Below are 21,634 nucleotides of genomic sequence, written 5' to 3'. Positions count from 1 at the left end.
GTGTTTTTTCATAGCAAAGGCTATACTATGATGTTTTTAGAGCGACATGCTATACTATAGGCTTTTTTAATTGACATATTACTATGATGTTTTTTTGTTTGTTTTTAGCAAAATATAAGAATTTGAACAGTTTTAAAAATTACTATACTTTTACTTGTGCAATGAAATTATTATTCTATGGCATTTTTTAGACAACATATTACACTCTGATGTTTTCTTGAATTACATACTATTTTGACAATATACTGCACTATGACATTTTTTGAACCACATATCATACATGACAATTTTAGGCAACATCCTATCATTTTGCACTTTTTGAACCACATAATAATCTTTTTTTTTCCTTACCGACATGCTATACTATGAACTACAGGCCATACTATGTTATTCTTCAGTAAAGCATACTATACTTTGACATTTTCTGAACTACATCCTATACTATGGCATTATACACAGAGTGCTTTGGTTACATGTTGATTTATAATCTAGATTTTTTTTCTGTTTTGTTTTTTGACGGGATTACCACAGACCTGACTGTGAACACCGTTAACACCCACCTGAGGGAGACGCTGCCTAAGATCTCAAGGCTGCTTGGTCGTGGTCTTTCTGGTCCTGCTCCAGAACGCCTTCATCAACTACGTCTTCTTTTGAAGAGGCCCTCAGATGCTGCAATCTCTGACTTTAAGGAGGAACTGCTACTTTCACTCTGTAACGAGACGGCAGTTATTTTAAAGACCCAGCTCCTGGCGGCTTTGAGTGAAAGTTTAACACCCATCAAAACGGAACTACAGACAGTTAAATCTGAGCTGTCGGTCAGTATTTCAAACATCAAGTCCGACCCGGCTGCCCTAAAGCAGGCTGTGGGTGAAACGGAAACTTCACTCTCCACATCACGGACGACATCGTCACACTCCAAAGCAGAGCACCTGTCTGCTGAACTTTTAAAAGTGGACTATAAATGTGAAGAATGTGAGCAGCAGCAGACTGTGAGCAGCGGAACAGATGTGATCAGAAAGAAGTCATTTTCTTTTTTCTTTTTTTCTGGTTGACTTGATGCTGTCAGATGCAGATGTTGGAGCTGATTCTGATCTTTCAGGATAAAAAGCTGCTTTTCCTTCACAGAGTTTTCAGGAAATTATTCTTAGGTTTTCTCTGCTATTTATATTTTTGTTATCTGTGATTATTTCATTATTTCTTTATTGTACAATAAAGTTTCAGGCATAAAGACTCATTTCGTTATTTTATTCCTGAAATCTTTGACGTAGCAGAACTAAACTTCCATTTTCCTTCTTGTACTTCTGATACTAGAACTAAACATATCTTCAACATGGATCATCTGGTTTTAATGAATCAGCAGCAACATCACAACAACAAATGAGACAATTTTCAACAAATTAATGAAACTGATGTCATTTAAAACTATCAGAGTCTGTTTTAGTGTCAAATTAAAGCTGATTACTGACAACTAGAACATTAACGTTACTGTTTTAATCACATTTAAGTTTCCTGAACGTTACATTAACGTCAACCAACCACAGTGTTAAGAACTTAATGAACTACATTACAGGAACACAACACATTTCAGCTGCTGACAGGAAACAACACAAACATCGTTAGCTTGATGCTACATTTAGCTGCTAATCAGGACTGGTCAGCTTTTTTGTATTTCTGTCTTTTAAAACGAAAATCAAATAACCACTCGTTTTTTGTTTTTCAATACCTGTTTCAGAATGGAAAATCCAATTGCCAGATAAATACACAGACCAAAACACAACAAATAGCTTCAATCAATCAAGGTGTTTGGTTGATTTCCAAAAGAAACTCTTAAACTCTTAAAAAAGACCTTAAGCAAAAAAAAAAATCCTCAATGCAACTTTCTAGTTTTTCCCCTAACATATAAATTCAAGCTAATAAAATTCAAGCTAAAAAAACATATGTATTTGTAGCTTCAACAAGGATTTAAACGCTGTATTACAAAAGTAAAAGTCTGTGATTCTATTTCATGTCTGGTTACATGTTCTCATCACAGACTTTGTAAACATTAATACTATCAAACCTGATCTGAGTTTGACAGATACGAGATTATTACAAGCTTCATTTTCTAAATCCTAAAAGCCTAGAAATGGACAAAAGGTTATTATGGCTTTGGGGGGTTTTTTTGATCAGTGATGGCAAAAAACTACTGCCTACCCCAGCTTTACTTTGAAAAGTCCTTGAATTCTAAATTTTAATGTGTTATCAAAGGTTGGTTGGCTTATACAAAGATTCTGATTTACTGTTAGGCCTCAAATAAATTAGATTTTAAGGTGGCATTGTTTTGTTTTCAGGTATTTCCATTTGAATGAACACAGTTCATGGATTCTAACGTTTGAAGTTGTTTTTAAGGGTCAAGCATCGCCTCTAATTTGTACCATGAATGAAACATTAAGGTTATTTTTAAGGGGCAAACACTGCTATTCTAACCAAATTTGTGTTATTTTTTGTGTTATTAATAAATGAATTGATTCATTTTAATTCATTAAATGTTTTAAAGGGATTATCTGTACAGTTTGGGAGGTTTTTAAATGATACAAATGCTTAAAATTGGCCATAAACCACGAAATCCATCCCTGAATTTTCATCTTATTACCTAAATTAAGGCTCTTTGATGTCATAAATCAAAAGGATGGGGTAAATGGGGAGTTTTTAATCCCTTAAAAAGCCCATAAATCATACATGTAATCCATTAAAATACGATAACATGCTACAAAATCCCCTCCATCGTGGCGCTAAAACGTTTCAACAACACTGTGGTATCTTTGCTGCTGTCCAGTGACCAGTCTGATCACATGACGTTTGCTGGAGTCCAACACAACAACAACAACAACAACATCAGCAGCAGCAGCAGCAGCAACAACAACAACAACAACAGACGGATTTACCAGAATCTGCTTATCTGACGTTCTGAGCTGCCTTCCAGAGGAAAACACAATTTTGGATTAACTGATCTCTTCTTTGAGCTGCTGTTATGATTACAGCAGTGATGCACACGATTTGTGTGTAATAAACGCGGCGCCGTGTTTACCCACCATTTACCAAATTGCTGAATTCACATGGAGACAAAAGAGCTGGAGGATTGTGATTGGATGCTGCTGCCTGCTTGGATTATTTGTCGCAGCATCTCATTCGTTACTGAGCTGAAACGGCGTTGAGTGATGAGTCCTGATCGCTTTGACTTTAACACCTCTGCTTGTCCTCAAATGATCCTAAAACCTGGAAGTTTTCAGCTAAAAGAAGCCTTGTGGATGTCAACTCTTTGGTCATGTTGGTGGAAACTGACTGAATGTGCATCCTGAAGGCAGTTCTAGTAAAATAAACTCTTAGAACAACATTAAGCCCATTTTTCACCATAATAAAGAAGAAAAAATTATTCTTAACCCTCCTCATTTAAGGGCACCAAAAATATTATTTCCTTGTCTGAAAAAAATCCCAAAATTCAGCAAAAAAATTCCCCAAATATTTGAAATTTGAAAAACCTTCAGGAAGAAAATTCCAATAATTCCTTAAAAATTTTCCTTAAAAGTTTTATTTTAAAAAAATCCCTCAAATGTGGCAAGAACATTCTCGTAAATATTTTCCAAAAATTAGTAAAAATCTTCCAAAAAAAAATCCTAAAAATATCTAAATCGATTCCATATATATCAGTAAAAATTCTAATATTTTCTTTAAGAACATTCACAAAAAAATCAACCAAAATCCAGCGAAATTCGCTGGATTTTGGTTGATTTTTTTGTGAATGTTCTTAAGACACATTTTTTAACATTTCTTTTTTCCACCAAAAAATGTTCAAAAATTTCCCAAAAATGTTGAAAATGTGGACATCAGAAGTTTCACTGTGAAAATGTAGATTTTTTCTTCATTTGCAAACTTTAAAACGGATCAATTTTGACCCGCAGGACGACAGAAGGGAGTTGTCATTAGAAACCATTAGATAATCACGTTTATTTTTTAACTGCTAAAAAATTATTACTACGCGGCTGCCTTGAACATTGGTCTTGTCTGGATTTTAACATTAAATGAATCCTGCTGAGTTCTGGATTGGGTCCAGACAGCTTCTTGGACTTGGTTCAGCTACATTAACATGGAGGTGAACCTTCATTAGAACCATTAACTGTTCACTGATGTAATGTTTCCTGGCAGAGTTTTTCTGCAAAATCTTAAGTTTAATTAAAAAAAACATAGCAGAGAAATCCAGCTCTGAAATAAAGCATGATCTGCTGTCACAGTGTTTAGTCAGATAGAAAGTTGTTCCATCTCAGATCATCAGAGGTCTTATGCTCAACCATCTTTCATTTACTTGAAACTTTTTTTTTTTTTTTTTTTTTTAAATCATAAGTTATGGATATTTAATGTTTTTTGTGAACTTTAAAGATTGATATGTCAAGTACTTTCTGAGATAATTTGTTTTAAAACATCCCCGCCAGCCAACCCTCAGCGAGTTGTTTTGCTCATTGAACTTTGAATTTATCTCAGGATCTATTGAAAAATAACAGCCAGAGAATTTAATGTTATTTCTCATCATGACATTAACTCAGAATTCTTGTCATACCTGCTTAATCACTTTCAAAAGCTTAGCAAAAATGACTTTGTTGACCAAGTATTTCCTGTGAAAAAGCATTCTTTCGGTTTTGTTGTTTTGTAATATAGTGACATTCTACTACAGGTTGTTCAGAAAATATCACTAACTGACTTGAAATCATCTTTTCATTTTAATTCGATTTCAAAAGACTAAGATGGCGACATGGTGAAACGGAAGAGAGTAGTCCACAATCAGTTGATGATGTCATCACATGCATCTTTTACACACAGGCTATAGTTAAAACATCAATGTGTTATAGAACACAAATTTTAACCATTGTGATCATTTCTTCAAGCGTAGGTCCAACGAGAAATTATTTTTCCTTTTTATTATGGTGAAAAATGGGGTTTACACTGCCCGGCCAAAGAAAAAATTGCACATGCTAATATTTTGTTGGACTGCTTTTATGTTTGAGTACGGCACTCATTCTCTCTGGCATCATTTTGATTAGCTTCTACAGTTTCATAGTATATATTTCTATCCAGAGATGCATTCATTTTTCACCAAGATCTTATACTGATGATGGGAGAGTCGGACCGCTGCATAAAGTCTTCTCCAGAACGTCCCAAAGATTCTCAGTGGGGCTGAGGTCTGGACTCTGTGGAGGACAATCCATCTGATGCTCCCTGATCCACTCATTCACAATGTGAGCCCCATGAATCCAGGCATCGTCATCTTGGAACATGTCCATGCCATCAGGGAAGAAAAACTCCATTGATGGAAAGACCTGGTCATTCAGTATATTCAGGTAGTCAGCTGACCTCATTCTTTGGGAACATAATGTTGCTGAACCTGACCAACCCCAGATCATAACATTAACCCCCACAGGCTGGTAGGTACTAGCCATGATGAGGGCATCACTTCATCTGCCTCTCTTCTTACCCTGATGCCCCCATCACTCTGGAACAGGGTAAATCTGGACTCATCAGGCCACATGACCGACCACATTTGTTCCTCAAAGATGTTGGTTCTCCACTATCCTTCATGTTTTAATAATGTTGGACGGTTCTTAACCTGATTTTAGTAGTTTCATCTCCTTAGTTGTTTTCTTTGCTTGATGCAGGTCAATAATTTGACCCTTCTGAGACAGATTAACATCCTTTCCATGACCACAGGATATGTCTTCCAACATGGTTGTTTAAGAAATGAGAAGCTCCTCACTGCATCATCAAGGATTAAATAAGTTGTTGCAGCTGAAACGTATTCATCACTGCAGTAATTATCCAATGGAAGGCTCTTACCTATTTGCTTAGTTAAATCCAGGTGGTGACTTTTTTTGGCCAGGCTGTGTATTATATTAATATGAATGTGTTACAATAATCATAATGGACTGGTAGGTGAGCTGTGATCTGCATGGACACATCATTTCAATGCATTTCGTATAAAATGTTAGGAAAATGGAATTATAAACTGTATTCCAGGAAAAATTGGAGCAGATGATCATAGGACATTATTTTGCTGTGACATGCATGTAGTTCAGGGTTCAGCTTCAACTCCTCCAATGGTGGAAGGAGAAGAAACATCACCACAACACGACATAATTTTTAGGCTTTATTTTCAGATCTTTGTTTTCTTTTAAAATTATTATTTATCTTTAAGACAAGACCAGTGAAGAGAATTTAACTGCTGTGACCCAAATTCATCTCTGGAGCTTTTTGGAAACAACTTAAACACAAACTTGTCTTAAAAACCAGAATTGTGTTTGTTATCACTTGGATTAACCTCATAAATGGCAGCAGCACTTAACCCTCGTGTCATCCTGCAGATCAAAATTGACCCGTTTTAAAGTTTGAAAATGTGGAGAAAAAAAAAATATTTTCACAGTGAAACTTCTGATGTCCACATTTTCAACATTTTTGGGAAATCTTTGAACATTTTTTAGTGGAAAAAAATTTTTAAAAATGTTCGCTGGATGAATTTCACTGGATTTTGGTAGATTTTTTTTGTGAATGTTCTTAAAGAAAAGTTTTACTGATATATATGTAATCACTTTAGATATTTTTAGGATTTTTTTTGAAAGATTTTCACTCATTTTTGGAAAAAAATTTACAAAAATTTTATTGCCAAATTTGGGGGATTTAAAAAAAACAACAAAACATTTAAGGGAAACTTTTAAGGAATTATTGGAATTTTCTTCCTGAAAGTTTTTCAAATTTTCAGAAATTTGGGATTTTTTTTGCTGAATTTTTGGATTTTTTTCAGACAAGGAAACAATAATTTTTGGTGCTTGTAAAAGAAGACAACAGGAGGGTTAACTGGAGGATTTCTTTTCCATCTCTGCAGAACTTAGTCGAGTCTCACGTGCAGACAAATTATGTAACAAGTTATCAGAACGCTGCAAACTCATCAGAGCTCTCAGAGTTAGAAGGCGTTGCCTGCTGCTAGAAAACACTCCAGGATCAGGCAGAAACAGACCAGCAATGTCTGAAAGGTGCATTTGAACAGACTGTGTGTCACCTATATCTTTTTATTAAAGCTGATTCATTGTGTTAAACTCTTCCGTTTATGCTGCTCCAGAGGCCACACTGTGCTGCACTGTCGGAGCTGTTTATTTATATAGATCTTCATTACAAAGCTTCTCTCAGAGGAGCTCAGGACGGCGGATAAAAATGTGTTCGTACACCTTCAGGCAGGACACCGTCTCACTTCTGTCCCACTTACAGCCGCCGTCACTGTCACGTCTCTGTCCCATTTTCTGGGCCACAACTCAGCCTCGAATCACAGTCTGCACACAGGACATTAAAACAAAGTTTAGAAGTGATCATTTTGAAAATATTCTGTTGAGTATTTAGGCTTCAGTGTCCATTTTGCGTTTTATGATTTTCCACAGGTTTTCAGTTGGATTTAGATCTGGTGACTGAGCAGCCAAGGCATGGTTCCAATGTTCTGGTTCTCCATCCAGGCTTTAACTGACCTTGTCTTGTTGGAAAATCCAAACATTGGAGGCAGGAAAGAGTTTTCCAGCTGATGGAAGAAGACTGTTTTTAAGAGTAACCCCAAACATGACCTGGTTCATTGTCCCTGTTCCACCCAAACTGAAACAACCCCAGATGATCACTGATCCACCCCCATGTTTTACTGTAGGGGCAGACAGTCTGGTTTGTAGCTTCTCCAGGCTTCCTCCTAACCAGTAAGTTGGCAGGAGTGGAAATCAACTGAAAATTGGATTCATCACTGAAGAGAACCTTAGTCCAATCATCAACAGTCCAATCCTTGTGATCCCAGTAAAGAGTAACCAGGCTTTCCTCTGCCTTTCCTTGATGAAGGGCTTCTTCCTGCCCTGTGTGACTTCAGACCAGCTTAAAGAAGTCAGTTTCCAACTGTACTTGTCAAACAAGTCACATTTCTCCACAGTGTTCACTCATTTTAAGGTCCCTGGAGGTCTGATGATGATTCCTGACACAGGAACGGATGAGTGACGTCATCTGGTGGGTAGAAAGACGTTTCCTGAGCAGCTAGCAGTTTGGTAGAACCATGTTGGGCTTGTTTTTTCTTGGTGTAATGAACGGCTGTCTTGGAGATCTTCAGTTATTTCACTACCTGTCTCTCACTCATGCCAATTTCTAGCAGTGCCAAGATGTCTGCTTTTGTGGCTTCACATAATTCTCTTGTTCTAGGCCTTATGTGAGAGATGACAACTTCTGAGTTGTGCTACAGCTTGAATGTCAGCAGGAAACCACTCTAGGCCTTTGCATGTGCTGCTGATGACATGAAATGTCCTCTTATATACCCTGGGAATACAATGAAGCTGAAGCATGTCAAATAGGACATAAAGTATTATGTAATCAGCTGCATTTTGTGTCGTGTTCATTGTATTCTTAAGGTAATATACCTTTAGTGGTACCAGGCATTAAATGAACAAGAAATTGAAGAAAACAAGGGTGGTCTAATCATTTTTTCCATGACTGTATCTAATTTTAAATCTGCCAACATCCTAGCAAAGTGTTTTGTGCTTTTTCAGTTCAACAATTTGATAATTTTCCATGCTAAAAAATGTAAAATAACCAGTGTAAAAGTGTGATGGTTTTTCATGGTTCAGAATGGGTCTTTGGGGGGGTGACATGAAGCATGATGGATCAATACAGTCAAGGCTATAGCTCTGTAATACCTTTTTCAATAGAAATCTATTAAGTTTCCTGCTATTTCTGACCCTTTCATGAACAGAAATGTTGAGCAAATGAAACCCCAGTTAACAAAAGTTAATTCTCTGGCTAAAAAAATTCCTCTGCAGAAAAATCCTGTTGCAGATTCTGGGTCACCAAGTCAACATAGAGTTTAAGAACACAAAGACGAATAAAACCCTGTTCAAAGCCTGTACTGGACAAGTGGCCGAAGCTTACCCCAGATGTTTTGGCCAAATCTAATTTTAATAACTTAATATAAAAAAGCAACACATTTTTTCAGAAGAAATTAATCTATCCTTATTTAACTGGGTGTAAAAAAACATCCATAAAGACACTGGTAGGTTTTAATATTCTGGGAAACAATCAAATCAATCATTCCCAGCCTCTAATGTCATTTATTCTAGAAACCATTTTTCTACCAGAATGAGCTGATGAAAAAAATAAGAAAAATAGAAAATCTGATTTAGGGTGAAAAACAGACAAAAAAGCAGCACATGGCGTCTTCTTGTTCAGTGCGTTTTTTAAAAGATTTTCTGTCAGTGGGGGTAAAAATAAAACCGCTCCCGCAGAGATCCAGCGGGGGATTTGTTCAGTTAAGATGTTCGACGACAGGATGATCAACCGCTGTGTGCTGACATTTTTCCTTAAAATATTGATTTCATAAACTGCGGCAGAAGAGTCCCTTGATGAAATCCTTTTTGCCAAATCACCAGCTTTTGTTTTCACAGCAGTTTGGATCCGTCTTTGTTTTTCACTTTCGACTGAATTTGAGAAAGAAGCGATGAAGAGCTCCGTTTGGATTGAAAGATGTTTACAGTTAGAAGCTGCTGTCTGGACATTGAGTTGGAATTCTGATTGGATAAATTCTTCATACATGCTTTTAGTCAGATCTGTTCAGACCTTAGATTCAATTTTAATACAAATACGATCCCATACTACTTAAAATGCATTTTTAATGTACATGTACTTGCAAAAATGCTGTCATCCCTTCGCAATCCTAACACATAATCCACTCCTGCTCAGATAAACATATTACAGATGAAGAGAAAATCTTGTCTTAGAAAACCGACATGCTTTCATCCTGAAAAGCTGCACTGGATGAGAACGTGCTGAATTTGTGTTGATCTGGATTTTTTTCATCCTGATATTAGTTGATTTATTCAGCCTCCTGCAGAAAACTGCTCAAGCAAAGATGTAATTTTTTGTATTTAAACACCAATATTTACTATTTGTGATGTTTTTATCATCATAAGGCCTGTTTGGTTCACACACGTTCTCTTAAGACACGTTTACATCTGTTTGATCATCTGTTTGGAGTGCCGGTGCACGGCCTCCACGAAGGCGCCCACGTTCTCTGGGTCCATGTCGGGGTAAAGGCCGTGGCCCAGGTTGGCGATGTAGCCTCTGGCGCCGAAACCCTCCAGCATCTTCTTCACGATGTCAGAAATACGCTCCTGAAGGAAAAGAGAAGAAGAAGAAGGAGGGTTACAGTTAAGGATGAACCAGGAGCTGTTTGTTTCAGCAAGTCTGAGCTACACTGATGTCAAACTAGGACAGAGGACCAACAATTTCTGGAACTGAACTCTTCACTAGAACAGGTAGAAACATATGAAGTGAAACACTGGAATGAAAATAGGATTTATACCATAAATATGAAAACAGCAGTAAAGAAAATACTTGGAACAATAGGTTATCAGGGTTATCAGACAGTAAAGGATGTATGTGGAAACTTTTACATGACTGAGGCATTGTTTATGACTTATTGTTTATTACTTTTGTCTAGCTGAGTGGATAAAGGAACTTTATATCGACGTCTCTGCAGAGAACTGGGAGAACCTTCTGGTCCGAACCCACATTGTTCATACCAGACTCCAGCCGTTACAGTAAAAATAGATTCTTACATTATACCTGTCACAAGACAAAATAATTCTAATAAATGTTGCCACCTACCTATGAGACGAATGCTAATAGCTTTAAAAAGGAGTCAAAGAGCTAATTCCAGGTGAATGAAGGAGGATTTGTCTCACAATGTGGTGTTATAAATGGTGACAGTAAATAACCATGTAAGGTTGTGGATTTTTTAAATTCTTTTGACATCTTTCTTACATTTTATGACACACTTGACTATGTAGATTTCTATGATTGGACAAGGCAAGAACCAAAAGACTGTCATGTAGATCATGCAATCAATTTAAGGAAATATTCAATAATTATTTAATTGTTTCTTTGGTGCAAAGGAAATATCTAAACCTGCCATATGAATGAAGAATGGAGAATGCAAACTACTAAAAAGTCTGAGGGCATGGAAATGGCGGCCCCTGGAATTTCTGCATTTCGCCATGACCCAGCAAATGCTGCGTATCCAGCCTGTAATGCTCCAATCTGCATGAAACTTTACATGTGTGATCAAAGTCTGGCCCTCAGTACATCCATAGGCCAAAATACACTCTCAGTCGCAGCGCCACCTGGTGGACATGCTTGAATTCACTGACCAGCAAGGATGCGAGGACCCGATCAACACTGATTGCAGCTTTAATATTGTAACTAAAACCTTGTGTGTCATGGAGACCTGCTAGAGAATGAACCAAAGAATCTGTGTAAAGAGCTAAATTCTTGCTTGTTGCACAAAGAAGAAAATGATTACAACCGGTGATAAATTATGAGATTGTCTGTCTTCAATCAGTATCACTGGAATCTTCAATATTCTAATCAGCCATTGAGCTGATTTAAATGGGGGAAAAACTCATTGTGCTAAGTGGAGAGACGTCTGAGGAGGTTGGAAAGAAATTAACTACAAGCTAAAGGTTACAAACTGCATTTCCAAGCAGTCTGATGCTCCCGTAGCAACAGCTGATGGTATTTTTAGGAAATTTAAGGTGGAAAAAGAACCAAGAAAAACTCCAAAATACACAAAAGTTGACCTCCACCATCAACAGTTCCAGGGAAGAAGAATTAAGTCCTGATCTTAATCCAACTGAAACATCTAAACAAAAAAAAAAAAAAAAAAAAGCTGCAATGCACAGCTGGCAGAAGGCATCCATCTAAGTGGAAAGAAATGGAGCAGTCACACTGTACAAGTTGTATTAAAAGCAACCAAAAGTACTTAATTGCAGTGATTGTCTCAAAAGTGTGACGCTACAAAACATCAGGTTCAGGGAAGGGTGCCGATGTTTTTCTCCATGACACTTACATTTATTGTACAATCTAGAATATTATGTTCCACCGGAAATCAAAAACACAGAGTCTGCTCTGTTAAAAGCACAATAAAAGACAGTGGATGACAATTCTGTCTGACAGCTTGAACTTATTTTAGAGAAATGTCTGCATTCTGGTACAACATGTCCATTTTAACAGTGTAGCAGGCCTTTAATGAGCCAGCTAATTAGTTACAGCAATTACTTATTTATATTATTCCTTCACAAAGACTCACTGAGGATCGTTTTGGGGGGGGGGGGTTTGTAAATTTTTGGAGGTCTGACTCTCTTTATTTCACTCCGCTAATGTGAATAATCAGCTTTGAGAAAGAGAAAAGGCTTCCAGATATCAGTGTTGGTGCAAATCCTGATGGAAGTGGGAGCAGAAGTTACCTTTGGAGCGTACAGAGCACAAGGGTCCATGTTCCCCTGCAGGCTGACCTTCCCTCCAGTTCGCTCCCTGCATACATGCACACATCACAGGACACACGAGTTAATCCTTTAACCAGCGGGTTAAGTATCTGATGAGCAGGGCAGGAAACGCAGACGTTTTGTTGACTTAAATCCTGCACCCGGTGACACACCAGGGCCGAGGGAGGTCAGCAATGGTTAACCTGCTGCTGCTGCTGCAGCTGCTGCTGCTGCAAACCGGCTACAGCAGCTTCAAGCTCATTTCTGCAGTTTTTTGATCCGTCTCACATTCCAGAAATGTTTCAGAGCTTCGGATCTTAAAAGCTCCAACAGAAAGAGCCACAAATATGAGCTGATATGTAACTGACAGCTGAAATTCACCAGTGTGAGAAGACGCAAAGACTAAATAGTTTGTTACCGTGCAGATCGCGGGTCAACGGTCCAGTCCAGTCCGACCACCTCGTAATGCGACTGGGATAAATCCTCAAGAGCGTAGTGACCGTCCTTTGCAAACACAATCTGAAACACACACACAGAGGCAAGTAAAATGAACAAATCTCCAAGGAAACTTCATTCAGGCCCATTTTTGTTGAAATGCTGCCCCCTGCAGGCGACGAAGTGCAACAGTGATTCTCCTCAGACCTGATGAATCCTTAATGATCCCTCCAGGGAAACACAGTGTTGTTGAAGCAACACAGTGCAGATAAGAATAGAAGCGAGAGCCGAAACTAATATAGCAGCGACTAATAACCAAAACACAAACACATGATGCAACGATGCAACAGATGAATAAATAAACAGACTCATTTGCAGCCGCTGTGCAGGATGAAAGAGTCCGTGTTTCTGCAGTGATTTTTGTGCTGAAATGTGTTAGTGCATGTCAGAATGTACCTTATATGTGTGTTTGTAGGTGTCCAAATGTAAAAACATGCTTAGATGTGGGTTGTTTTTTACCATGGGAACATCCTGTCCTGCCTCCTTAAGTTTGTCTTTGACCCGGCGAGCGATGTCACGGAGGTACGGCAGGGAGAACTCTTTAAACTCTACAGGTCCCAGAATGCCGGCGTGAGACTCGAACACCTGCAGAGCCTGAACAACACAAACAGAGGAGATTTACATTTTGTTAAATTGGATAAATGCAGATAAGTTTCTCTCTAAAGGAAACAAGGCAGGAAAAGCATCATAAGTGTTCTGACAACAGCAAACAAGAGCCAGTCTTCATCAAAATAACCCTATCCTGCACCGGGGGTGAGATCAGTTCTTCCTAAATGACCAACGAGTTTGAAACAAATCATTCACTAAAGATGCAAAATAAAACTTTACAAATATCTATTTGTGTACAATGCAGTCATTTGTAAAATAGCTCCCAAGAAAAAATATTAAATGTTCAGATTAATTATGGTGTTTATTTGAATGAGCCAGTGGTTTGATACGTGTTATTTTTAGATTAAACATTTACGGAGTTATTGTAACACGCATAAAAACTTTAACTCAAAAAGTAATTTATAGGTGACAGCCAGCTAAATTAGTCACTAGAGTCCCAACAGCACAGTAAGCAGTGACGTACTGTTATTTTCGTGTTTTACAAACCCTTTATACATTTACTGCAACTGCTTCTTATTTATCTTATTAATACATACAACTGACAACACTTTTCAATCTTTATGTTACTGTTTATGGTATTAACAAATCAAATTCCTCGGTCATGAAAACCTACTTGGCAATAAATCCTTTCTGACTCTGATTCTCTGAATAGTTGTGTGAAATTTCCTTGGTTGTGTGTCAACTGACTCTTTCTCTCAAAGTCCATGTACAGATCACATCTGTCGCCTCTTTTCCATCAAGATTCTGATAATTTAGCACCGGTTCTGCTTTTAGGAAACCAGATCACATTTCAACAGGTGGAAGGAATAAACATTCCATAGCGTTGTATTGTGAAGTTGGGCTGATTTCCATTTCCCCAAACTACAAAATAATTACGAAATGAGTGTTTCTGCACAATAAATAATGAACCTCACGGTTTCTACAGATTGTATATTGTCTTGGACTATGTTTTTTCCAACCGCGTGCTGTGTGTCTCTCAGCTGTGGGTGTATTTGTTGTGTCAGAAATGCAACGCTTCGCTCATATTTCATCAAAATGGCAGCTGATCTCTTGTGGTTTTACATTAGCCACTGGCAACACATGGGTGGGAAAGGATATATGAGAGGAAACACGCTGACAAGAAAGACTCAGCAGAGTGATCTGAGCTCTGTTTGTGTTTGCTGACGAGATGTCATCTGTGGCTACAGGATATAAAACCAGAGGTACAATATTCAGTCTGTAGGGATGTTTTTCTACCAGCCAGATGTGTGCAGATATCAGGACAATGTGATATCTGATGAACTTGGTGCATTAAAGTCGAATCACATTTGAAGATCCATGTCTATACCCAGCAATAAACTATAGGGAAGTACATACTGTGTGAACTGTGTAAAATACTTTTCTAGAATAACAGCATAAGGAGTTTTTTATGTATCTAAGTAAAAAGACATCCAAACACATATGCTGAAATATGTTTTGATGTCCCGTTGCTTAACCCAGCTAACATTATTTGTTATTAAATCCGACAATATAAGAATAGTGTTCTACAACCTTGTATCAATAAAAGTTGGGTGAATAAAATGCAAAGACACTGCACATGTAATCTGAATCCACTTTCATCATTTTTGTATCTCATTTTACACCACATAATCACGACAAATGAGCCTTATTCCTAACCGTCATCATTTCATGTGTTGTTTTAATGCCGCAAAATTACATGGAAAAAGCTAAAAACCTGTAGATTTGACACATGAAATGTCCCAGAAGTGGAGTTCTGACGTTTACAGTCTGTTGTGGGTTATTTCTGTGAGATGTGATTTAAAATTTTACTCTAATCACCATTTTATCAAGTGTCCTTTATTCTTCACCCCAGTTTTATCACAAACTTAGCAGACTGCTACACTGCATGTAACTACACATATGACTACAAATAAATCCTCAAATACTGTTATTATTGGCTTCTGATCTGCACTTTCAACTGACTTTAATTTGGAGATGAACATTTATACTTTGTTGCTTTCTGTAAACCCCAATGTCAGGTTCACATTAATCAAATTTTTTCGGCAAGTTAATCCAATTATTTTTATGTTTGCTAATGCTTTAGCACATTCTGCATGATTAGAAAAGTTTCAAATGATCTCCAAAATTCCTGTGGAGAGCTAAATAATAATGTTTCACTGCAGAGGTCGAGGACGCTCAGAGGAACGAGAAGCTGCGTTTGTCCAGGTATGACAGCAGACTCTTTAGAGCCACCCTGCTGCCCCAAATACTGAACACTGCAGTAAAAATAGTGCTGTACTCTGCTAGTGACTCTGTCTAGACTGGGTGCAATAATCCAGGTTTGTGCTCTGGGGGTGTGCTCAGTTTTTTGGGGAACAAAATCGCTGCTTCCACTGCATTTTGTGCTGATGCTTAGAAGCAGGTTTGTTTGGAAGGAATGCTGCAGTAGCTGCCACTATCAGCAAGTAGCATTTATGTACGTAACACCCAACACTATATGTGTTAAGATGAACTTAAAAGGTCTGATTTTTAACATTTTTGAATCTTATCAGCTACCAGCATATCATGGGAAGCTGATATGTTCTTCATTTCAACTCCAAGTTACAAGAAAAGCAAGTTTATATCAAGTAATTGGGTAAATGCATATAGTTTGTGTCACGATGACGGTGCTGGTTCGTGAGACTGGACAGTGGTCTGACCTGAGCTCCAGCTGCCACCTGACCCAGCAGATACTCCACGATCACGTCCGTCAGCATCTTCAGCAGCATGTGGCTGGCATCAGGGTGTCTGTACAACCAACGCTTTGCTTTAGAGTGAGTGTTGGAGCCTCCGCCTTCTATCATGTAGGACATGAGCGTCCACTGAGGAGGGAAGAAGAACAGCAAGATTTAAAACTGTGTGTGCATGCTTTTATATATGTCTGTGTCTTTATCCATCACTAACCGGAGCTCCAGTGAATCCAATCAGAGGCACTTTGCCCTCGATCTTGTGTCTGGTCAGCGTGATGGCTTTGAAGACGTAGCCCAGCTCCTTGTCTACGTCCACTTTGGTCCGCAGACGCTGCAGGTCTTCTGGCTCCTTCAGGGGCTCTGGGAATGTAGGACCTTTACCTGGCACCATCTGGACATCCATACCCATGGCCTGGAGGGAGAACGAAAGCAAAAGATATTGCATCATCGTCATGAAGATACCTTTGTGATGGTCAGCTTGCATCTTGAAATCATCCAAACATAACGTGATAAGGTGGGGAGCTTATCAGTTAATGAAAGAATTATGGAACTCTTTATATTTGGTTGATTTTTGTCTGTGCACCAATCATTAAGGCCTGCTGGTAGCTTAAAGCCTTGATGTATACGACTTAAACTGTCCATGGCATCAAGTGACTTTGTGCTAAACAGACATTAGAGGGTCCGTAAAGTCGTTAATGAAACACATTTACACAAAATCTTTCTCAATTTGATTTGAAGCTTATCTCAAGCTTAAGAAGAGTCATCATAAGAGGGTGATTGTGCCACTGAAATACTCAAAAATGCCACTTAAATGAACAATTGACGGAAATAACATGAAATTTCTGCCTGCATCCATGCCTACAATTCAATAAAAAGCCATGCAAAGGTGTTTTAATCAATTTGTGGCCAATAGGGGGAAGAAAACCATCAAAAGAAGCTGACATATGAGGCCATTTCCCTTTAACAAAACACTCAAAGATGTGCAAAAAGACAAGTTTCCACAATAATTAGTTTAGTCAGTTCATTCTTTTGGATACATTAGTTTATATATGATTACGGACAGCTGCTCTGTTTAGAGTGCAGCTGGCTGGAAAAATGAATATTTGGAGCAGAATTCGTGTGCTGCAGAAATCCTTTTTCTTATAACACATCCAAACACAGAATGCACAAAACACATGCTAATTAGGCCAATCAGCAGCAGGTAAATCTCCCTCTATTTTGATCTGGTGTCTGAAGCAACATTCCTCCATGTTTTACATCAACTAGCAGTGATTCATTTATCAGAGCTGAAGAAAGGAGCAACAGTAGTGATGGATGCATATAATGTGGGGATGACAGCAACTTGAAGCAACAACTAAAAAAGTGCTGACAAAGTTTGTATAATGACTCTTACTGACAGGAAAAGGGAAACAAAATGTCTGCGCTGCAGATTGAAAGCATAAAACACAGAAGTCCCTCAGACCCTGAACATCAATCAACATGTATGAACCTCTTGCTCAATCCTCAGAGGATATACAGTCATGGAAAAATATTAGACCACCCTTGTTTTCTTCAATTTCTTGTTCATTTCAATGCCTGGTACAACTACAGGTTTACTACCTGAAGAATACAGTGAACATGACCAAAAATGCAGCTGATTACATAATACTTTATGTCCTATCTGACATGTTGAAGCTTAATTGTATTCCCAGGGTATATAAGAGGCCATTTCATGTCATCAGCAGCACATGCAAAGGTCTAGAGTGGTTTCCTGCTGACATTCAAGCTGTTGCACAACTCAGAAGTTGTCAGCTCTCACGTAATGCCTAAAACAAGAGAATTATGTGAAGCCACAAAGGCAGACATCTTGGCACTGCTGGAAATTGGCATGATTGAGAGACAGCTATTGACGTAAGAACTTAAGTGATTTTGTTTAATATCAAGAAAACCATGGAAAATGTCTAAATATCAGCTCATAAATTAAACTCTTATGAGTTATTTTTGTTGTTATCATTATATTAGACCAAACAAATGGACCTTTAGTGGTACCAGGCGTTAAAATGAACAAGAAGCTGAAGAAAACAAGGCTGGTCTAATAGTTTTTTCCATGACTGTACATCAGATGGTGAATACAAATCAGTGAATGCAAAAGCTCATAACAGACACAACTGCAGTGTAAACAAGCAGAGTTTCTCCTAACAAACTGTGTCAATATAAGATTTCATCAGTATTATTGATCAGCCACACAGGATCAAAAGACATTCCACACGCCAGGTTAGTTTTTCTCTGTGGAGAATTATAAGCAAACAACGTGAAGCGTTTTCCATCCAAAGCAATCAGTCTGTTCCACTATCAGCTGCCAGTGAATCCGAAACACAGAACCTGATAAACACATTTTAAATTAAACAGCCATGACGGACACACAAACTGTCTCAGCTGTCTCACCTTAAAACAAGTGTTTATTTCTGCAGTTTCAAAGTAAAATCAGCCACAACTTGAAATGCTGACCTCCTCAAAAACTCTCATCTGTCATTTTCTGCGCCCTGCCTACACATATCCTGCTCAGACGTTGCTTAGAAATCCATTTAAATAGTTACACAATTATGTCCATTTTGCTCGTTTAAGCCGTGACAAATTTTTTGGGCATAAAAGTACAACTACAAGTTAAATTAAGCTAAAAAGAGCTCTGGATATTTGCCCTACAGAAAACCTGTTTTGCAGTATTTTACAATAATTTGAGTGTCAGAAAGAGTGATTAATGCCAAAAAAAACAAAAAAAAACCCCACAAAAAATATGTTCTCTACCTGTGGGACAACCAGGATGTCGGAGAAGATGATGGCAGCATCGAAGGGAAAACGTCTCAGAGGCTGAAGCGGAAAAACAAGAAGTTATATCCTGAAGACAGTTTATTAATCCCTCTATATCCTCGGTATCAAACGCATGTTAGTTGCCTGAATGTTAACAATGCTAATGTAGATTATTCTCCACGGATCCACGTCGATACCTGCAGAGTGAGTTCACAGCAGGCCTCCGGCGACCGACACGTCTCAAAGAAGTCCTTCCCTGCTCTGGACTCACGAAACTCTGCAGATTATATTCAAGAAAAGACTAATGAACAGCTTGGAGGACCTTGAGTAACATCGAATAAATGATGAACAATGACAACTACACATGTGCAACAATAGCCACAATATTTTTTTAAATGTGATTGCAGATATCGAGTTTTTTTGGAAATGCAGATCGTATTTGATGTTATATTGTCAACATCCATGTCATAAAAGAAAGACAGAAGATCAGAGGTCAGTACCTGGCAGGTATCTTCCAGCTTGTCTCATACACCACACCGGGACATGTTCGGTTTCTTCGCCTCTTGTTGCTCGCAGGAATGTATCATTCTTTAGCTGAGGAAAGTCTTTGGGGCTGGAAAACATTGTAAGTTATCGTCAAACTGAATACAGGTGGATGGAGAGCAACATCAGAGAGCAAGTATTAGTAGTGTTTAGTCAGGAATTCAGGAGAACGTCATAATAAGTCACATTTATTACTCCTACTTCTGTTAGTCATCTTCACACTGATGTTATGAAGCTTTACTGTAGAACGAACTGATGCAAATCTGTACAGAATACAGTTGAAAAATGTTGCAGCAAGGCCATGTGATCTGCTCAAAATTTAAATTTTAATCTCAAAATTGCATGAATGGGTTCTTCCCCGCGTTGTTCTAATCACTAAACAATACAGGAGCTTGCTTGTGTTATCTAAAATACAGGCGTACCCTCCCTTTCCCTACAATCACATTGGTCATCCAGCTGAAGAGTGTAAATGACAGCGTGATCACGAGCGATAGCACTCCTCCGCTCTCTTATCACCTCCCAGCAGCAGAGAAACGGTTGAATGAATGGACAAATGATGCATCACACACTCACTCTGATGCAAATCTGACCTGACCACCTTAAAACTCTGCAGGAAACTAATTATTAACTTTCACTTTAAAAGATGGATTATAGAAGGGTGGAGAATCTTACAGGTTTTAAGTCAAAATCACAATTTGAAACAATGCACTTAGCAAAACGCTGACATTTAGAAGGTTGCTCAGCTTGTCTGACTCAGGGTTTAACCCTGTAAAACACACTGTTGCAAAATTACAACATCAGTTTAATTATTTTTAATATTATTTTATTTTCTATTATATATAACTTTTTTAGTTTTATTTTATCTTATTTTTTCTCATAATTTTTAATTTGTAGATATAGAAAAAAATTGTAATTTTTAAAAAAACTATTAAAAATTAAAATAAAATAATAATAAACATTATTACGATTTTATTAATTATCATATATATTATTTATGTTTTATTTTATATATATGTGTGTGTGTGTGTGTGTGTGTGTGTGTGTGTGTGTGTATAAAACTTATATTTTTGTTTTATTTATTGTAAAAAAAAAATTACTGATTTTTTTCTAGATTTGGATCTTACAGGGTTAAACTTTCTCGTCATAGTTTTACAAATTCATGTCCTTCTCCTTGTGTGTCACACTCTTGATCTCGTGTTATTGCTTCATGATACGTTTTTGAATCTATTACTCACAATGACTTTTAAAAAATATATTGCAAATCGGATTATCTGTCAGGACATATACAACACATTGTTACAAAAGAAGTACTGAAGCTGTTATGTATTTAAATGAAATAAAGTACACTATAAAAATTCAGAATTTGAACTTAATGTCCGTTTTTTAAAATGTATTTTTTCCATTTACTGTCATTATTTAGATGGTTTTCACCCAGTTAAAGCTAGGTAACAATACTGTAATATGAAATGTTTTTTAAAAAAAAAAAGACTCACTAAAAGCCACGTTAGACGGTCGAGCCCACGACAACTAAACCAAATAAATATGTACAATTGTAAGAGAATGATGAATTATCCCTGTGCCGAAATTATCAGAAGATCCACAAGAATTCGTTAAAGCAAATAATTCGTGTTTGAAACGGAACTAACCATTTAACAAGAGCTAAAAAGTATTGAACTGCTGGATTTCTGAATGAGGTTCTGCACAGAAGTAGACGCTGCCTTAATAAGGGTCTATTCGCAGCAAAATAAAGTGGAATAGGCTATATTTGTTGCACAGATTGGATTATTAACGGTGGACATGATACTGGGCTCACTGATGTTTGGATAAAAAAAGAAATGTTTTCATAAGAATGACTCAGGCAGGTTTCATAAGGTCACTCTGTTTAGACAGCTAGCAGCAAAACCGGTAACGACAACACAAACGTAGAATAATACGGCATGTTTAGAGTAACAGGCAGGTTTACTTACAGGATTAGGTCGGCTTTACTCATGTCGGCAGCGCTGAAGAGGAGACAGACTAATCAGAAACTCTTCTGTTTCTTCCTGCAGATGTCTGTAGCGACCTGCTGCTCCTCAACTGTCAGTTGGACTCACAGCAGCCATGTTGGAAAATCACGTGACCAGTGGACGCGAGGCTTCAAAA

At 37.7% G+C, this 21,634-nt stretch overlaps 1 protein-coding gene across 1 annotated transcript; it reads right to left on the bottom strand.

The window, feature by feature from the left end:
• Nucleotides 1–9,638: 9,638 nt before the first annotated feature.
• On the bottom strand, nt 9,639–21,602 carry urod (uroporphyrinogen decarboxylase). The gene is made up of 10 exons (XM_023288592.3): nt 21,460–21,602; nt 19,450–19,562; nt 19,147–19,226; nt 18,947–19,009; nt 16,377–16,574; nt 16,133–16,294; nt 13,305–13,439; nt 12,769–12,869; nt 12,333–12,399; nt 9,639–10,199 (listed from the first exon to the last, which is right to left on the bottom strand). The coding sequence occupies exons 1-10, from the start codon at nt 21,480–21,482 to the stop codon at nt 10,035–10,037; spliced, it is 1,107 nt and encodes a 368-aa protein (XP_023144360.1). The 5' UTR covers nt 21,483–21,602; the 3' UTR covers nt 9,639–10,034.
• Between the last annotated feature and the right edge of the window lie 32 nt (nt 21,603–21,634).

Source organism: Amphiprion ocellaris, chromosome 10 (assembly GCF_022539595.1).
Source record: "Amphiprion ocellaris isolate individual 3 ecotype Okinawa chromosome 10, ASM2253959v1, whole genome shotgun sequence".
NCBI lineage: Eukaryota > Metazoa > Chordata > Actinopteri > Pomacentridae > Amphiprion > Amphiprion ocellaris.
Note: the sequence above shows the minus strand (reverse complement) of the source record. Positions and strands in the feature narration are given on the sequence as shown.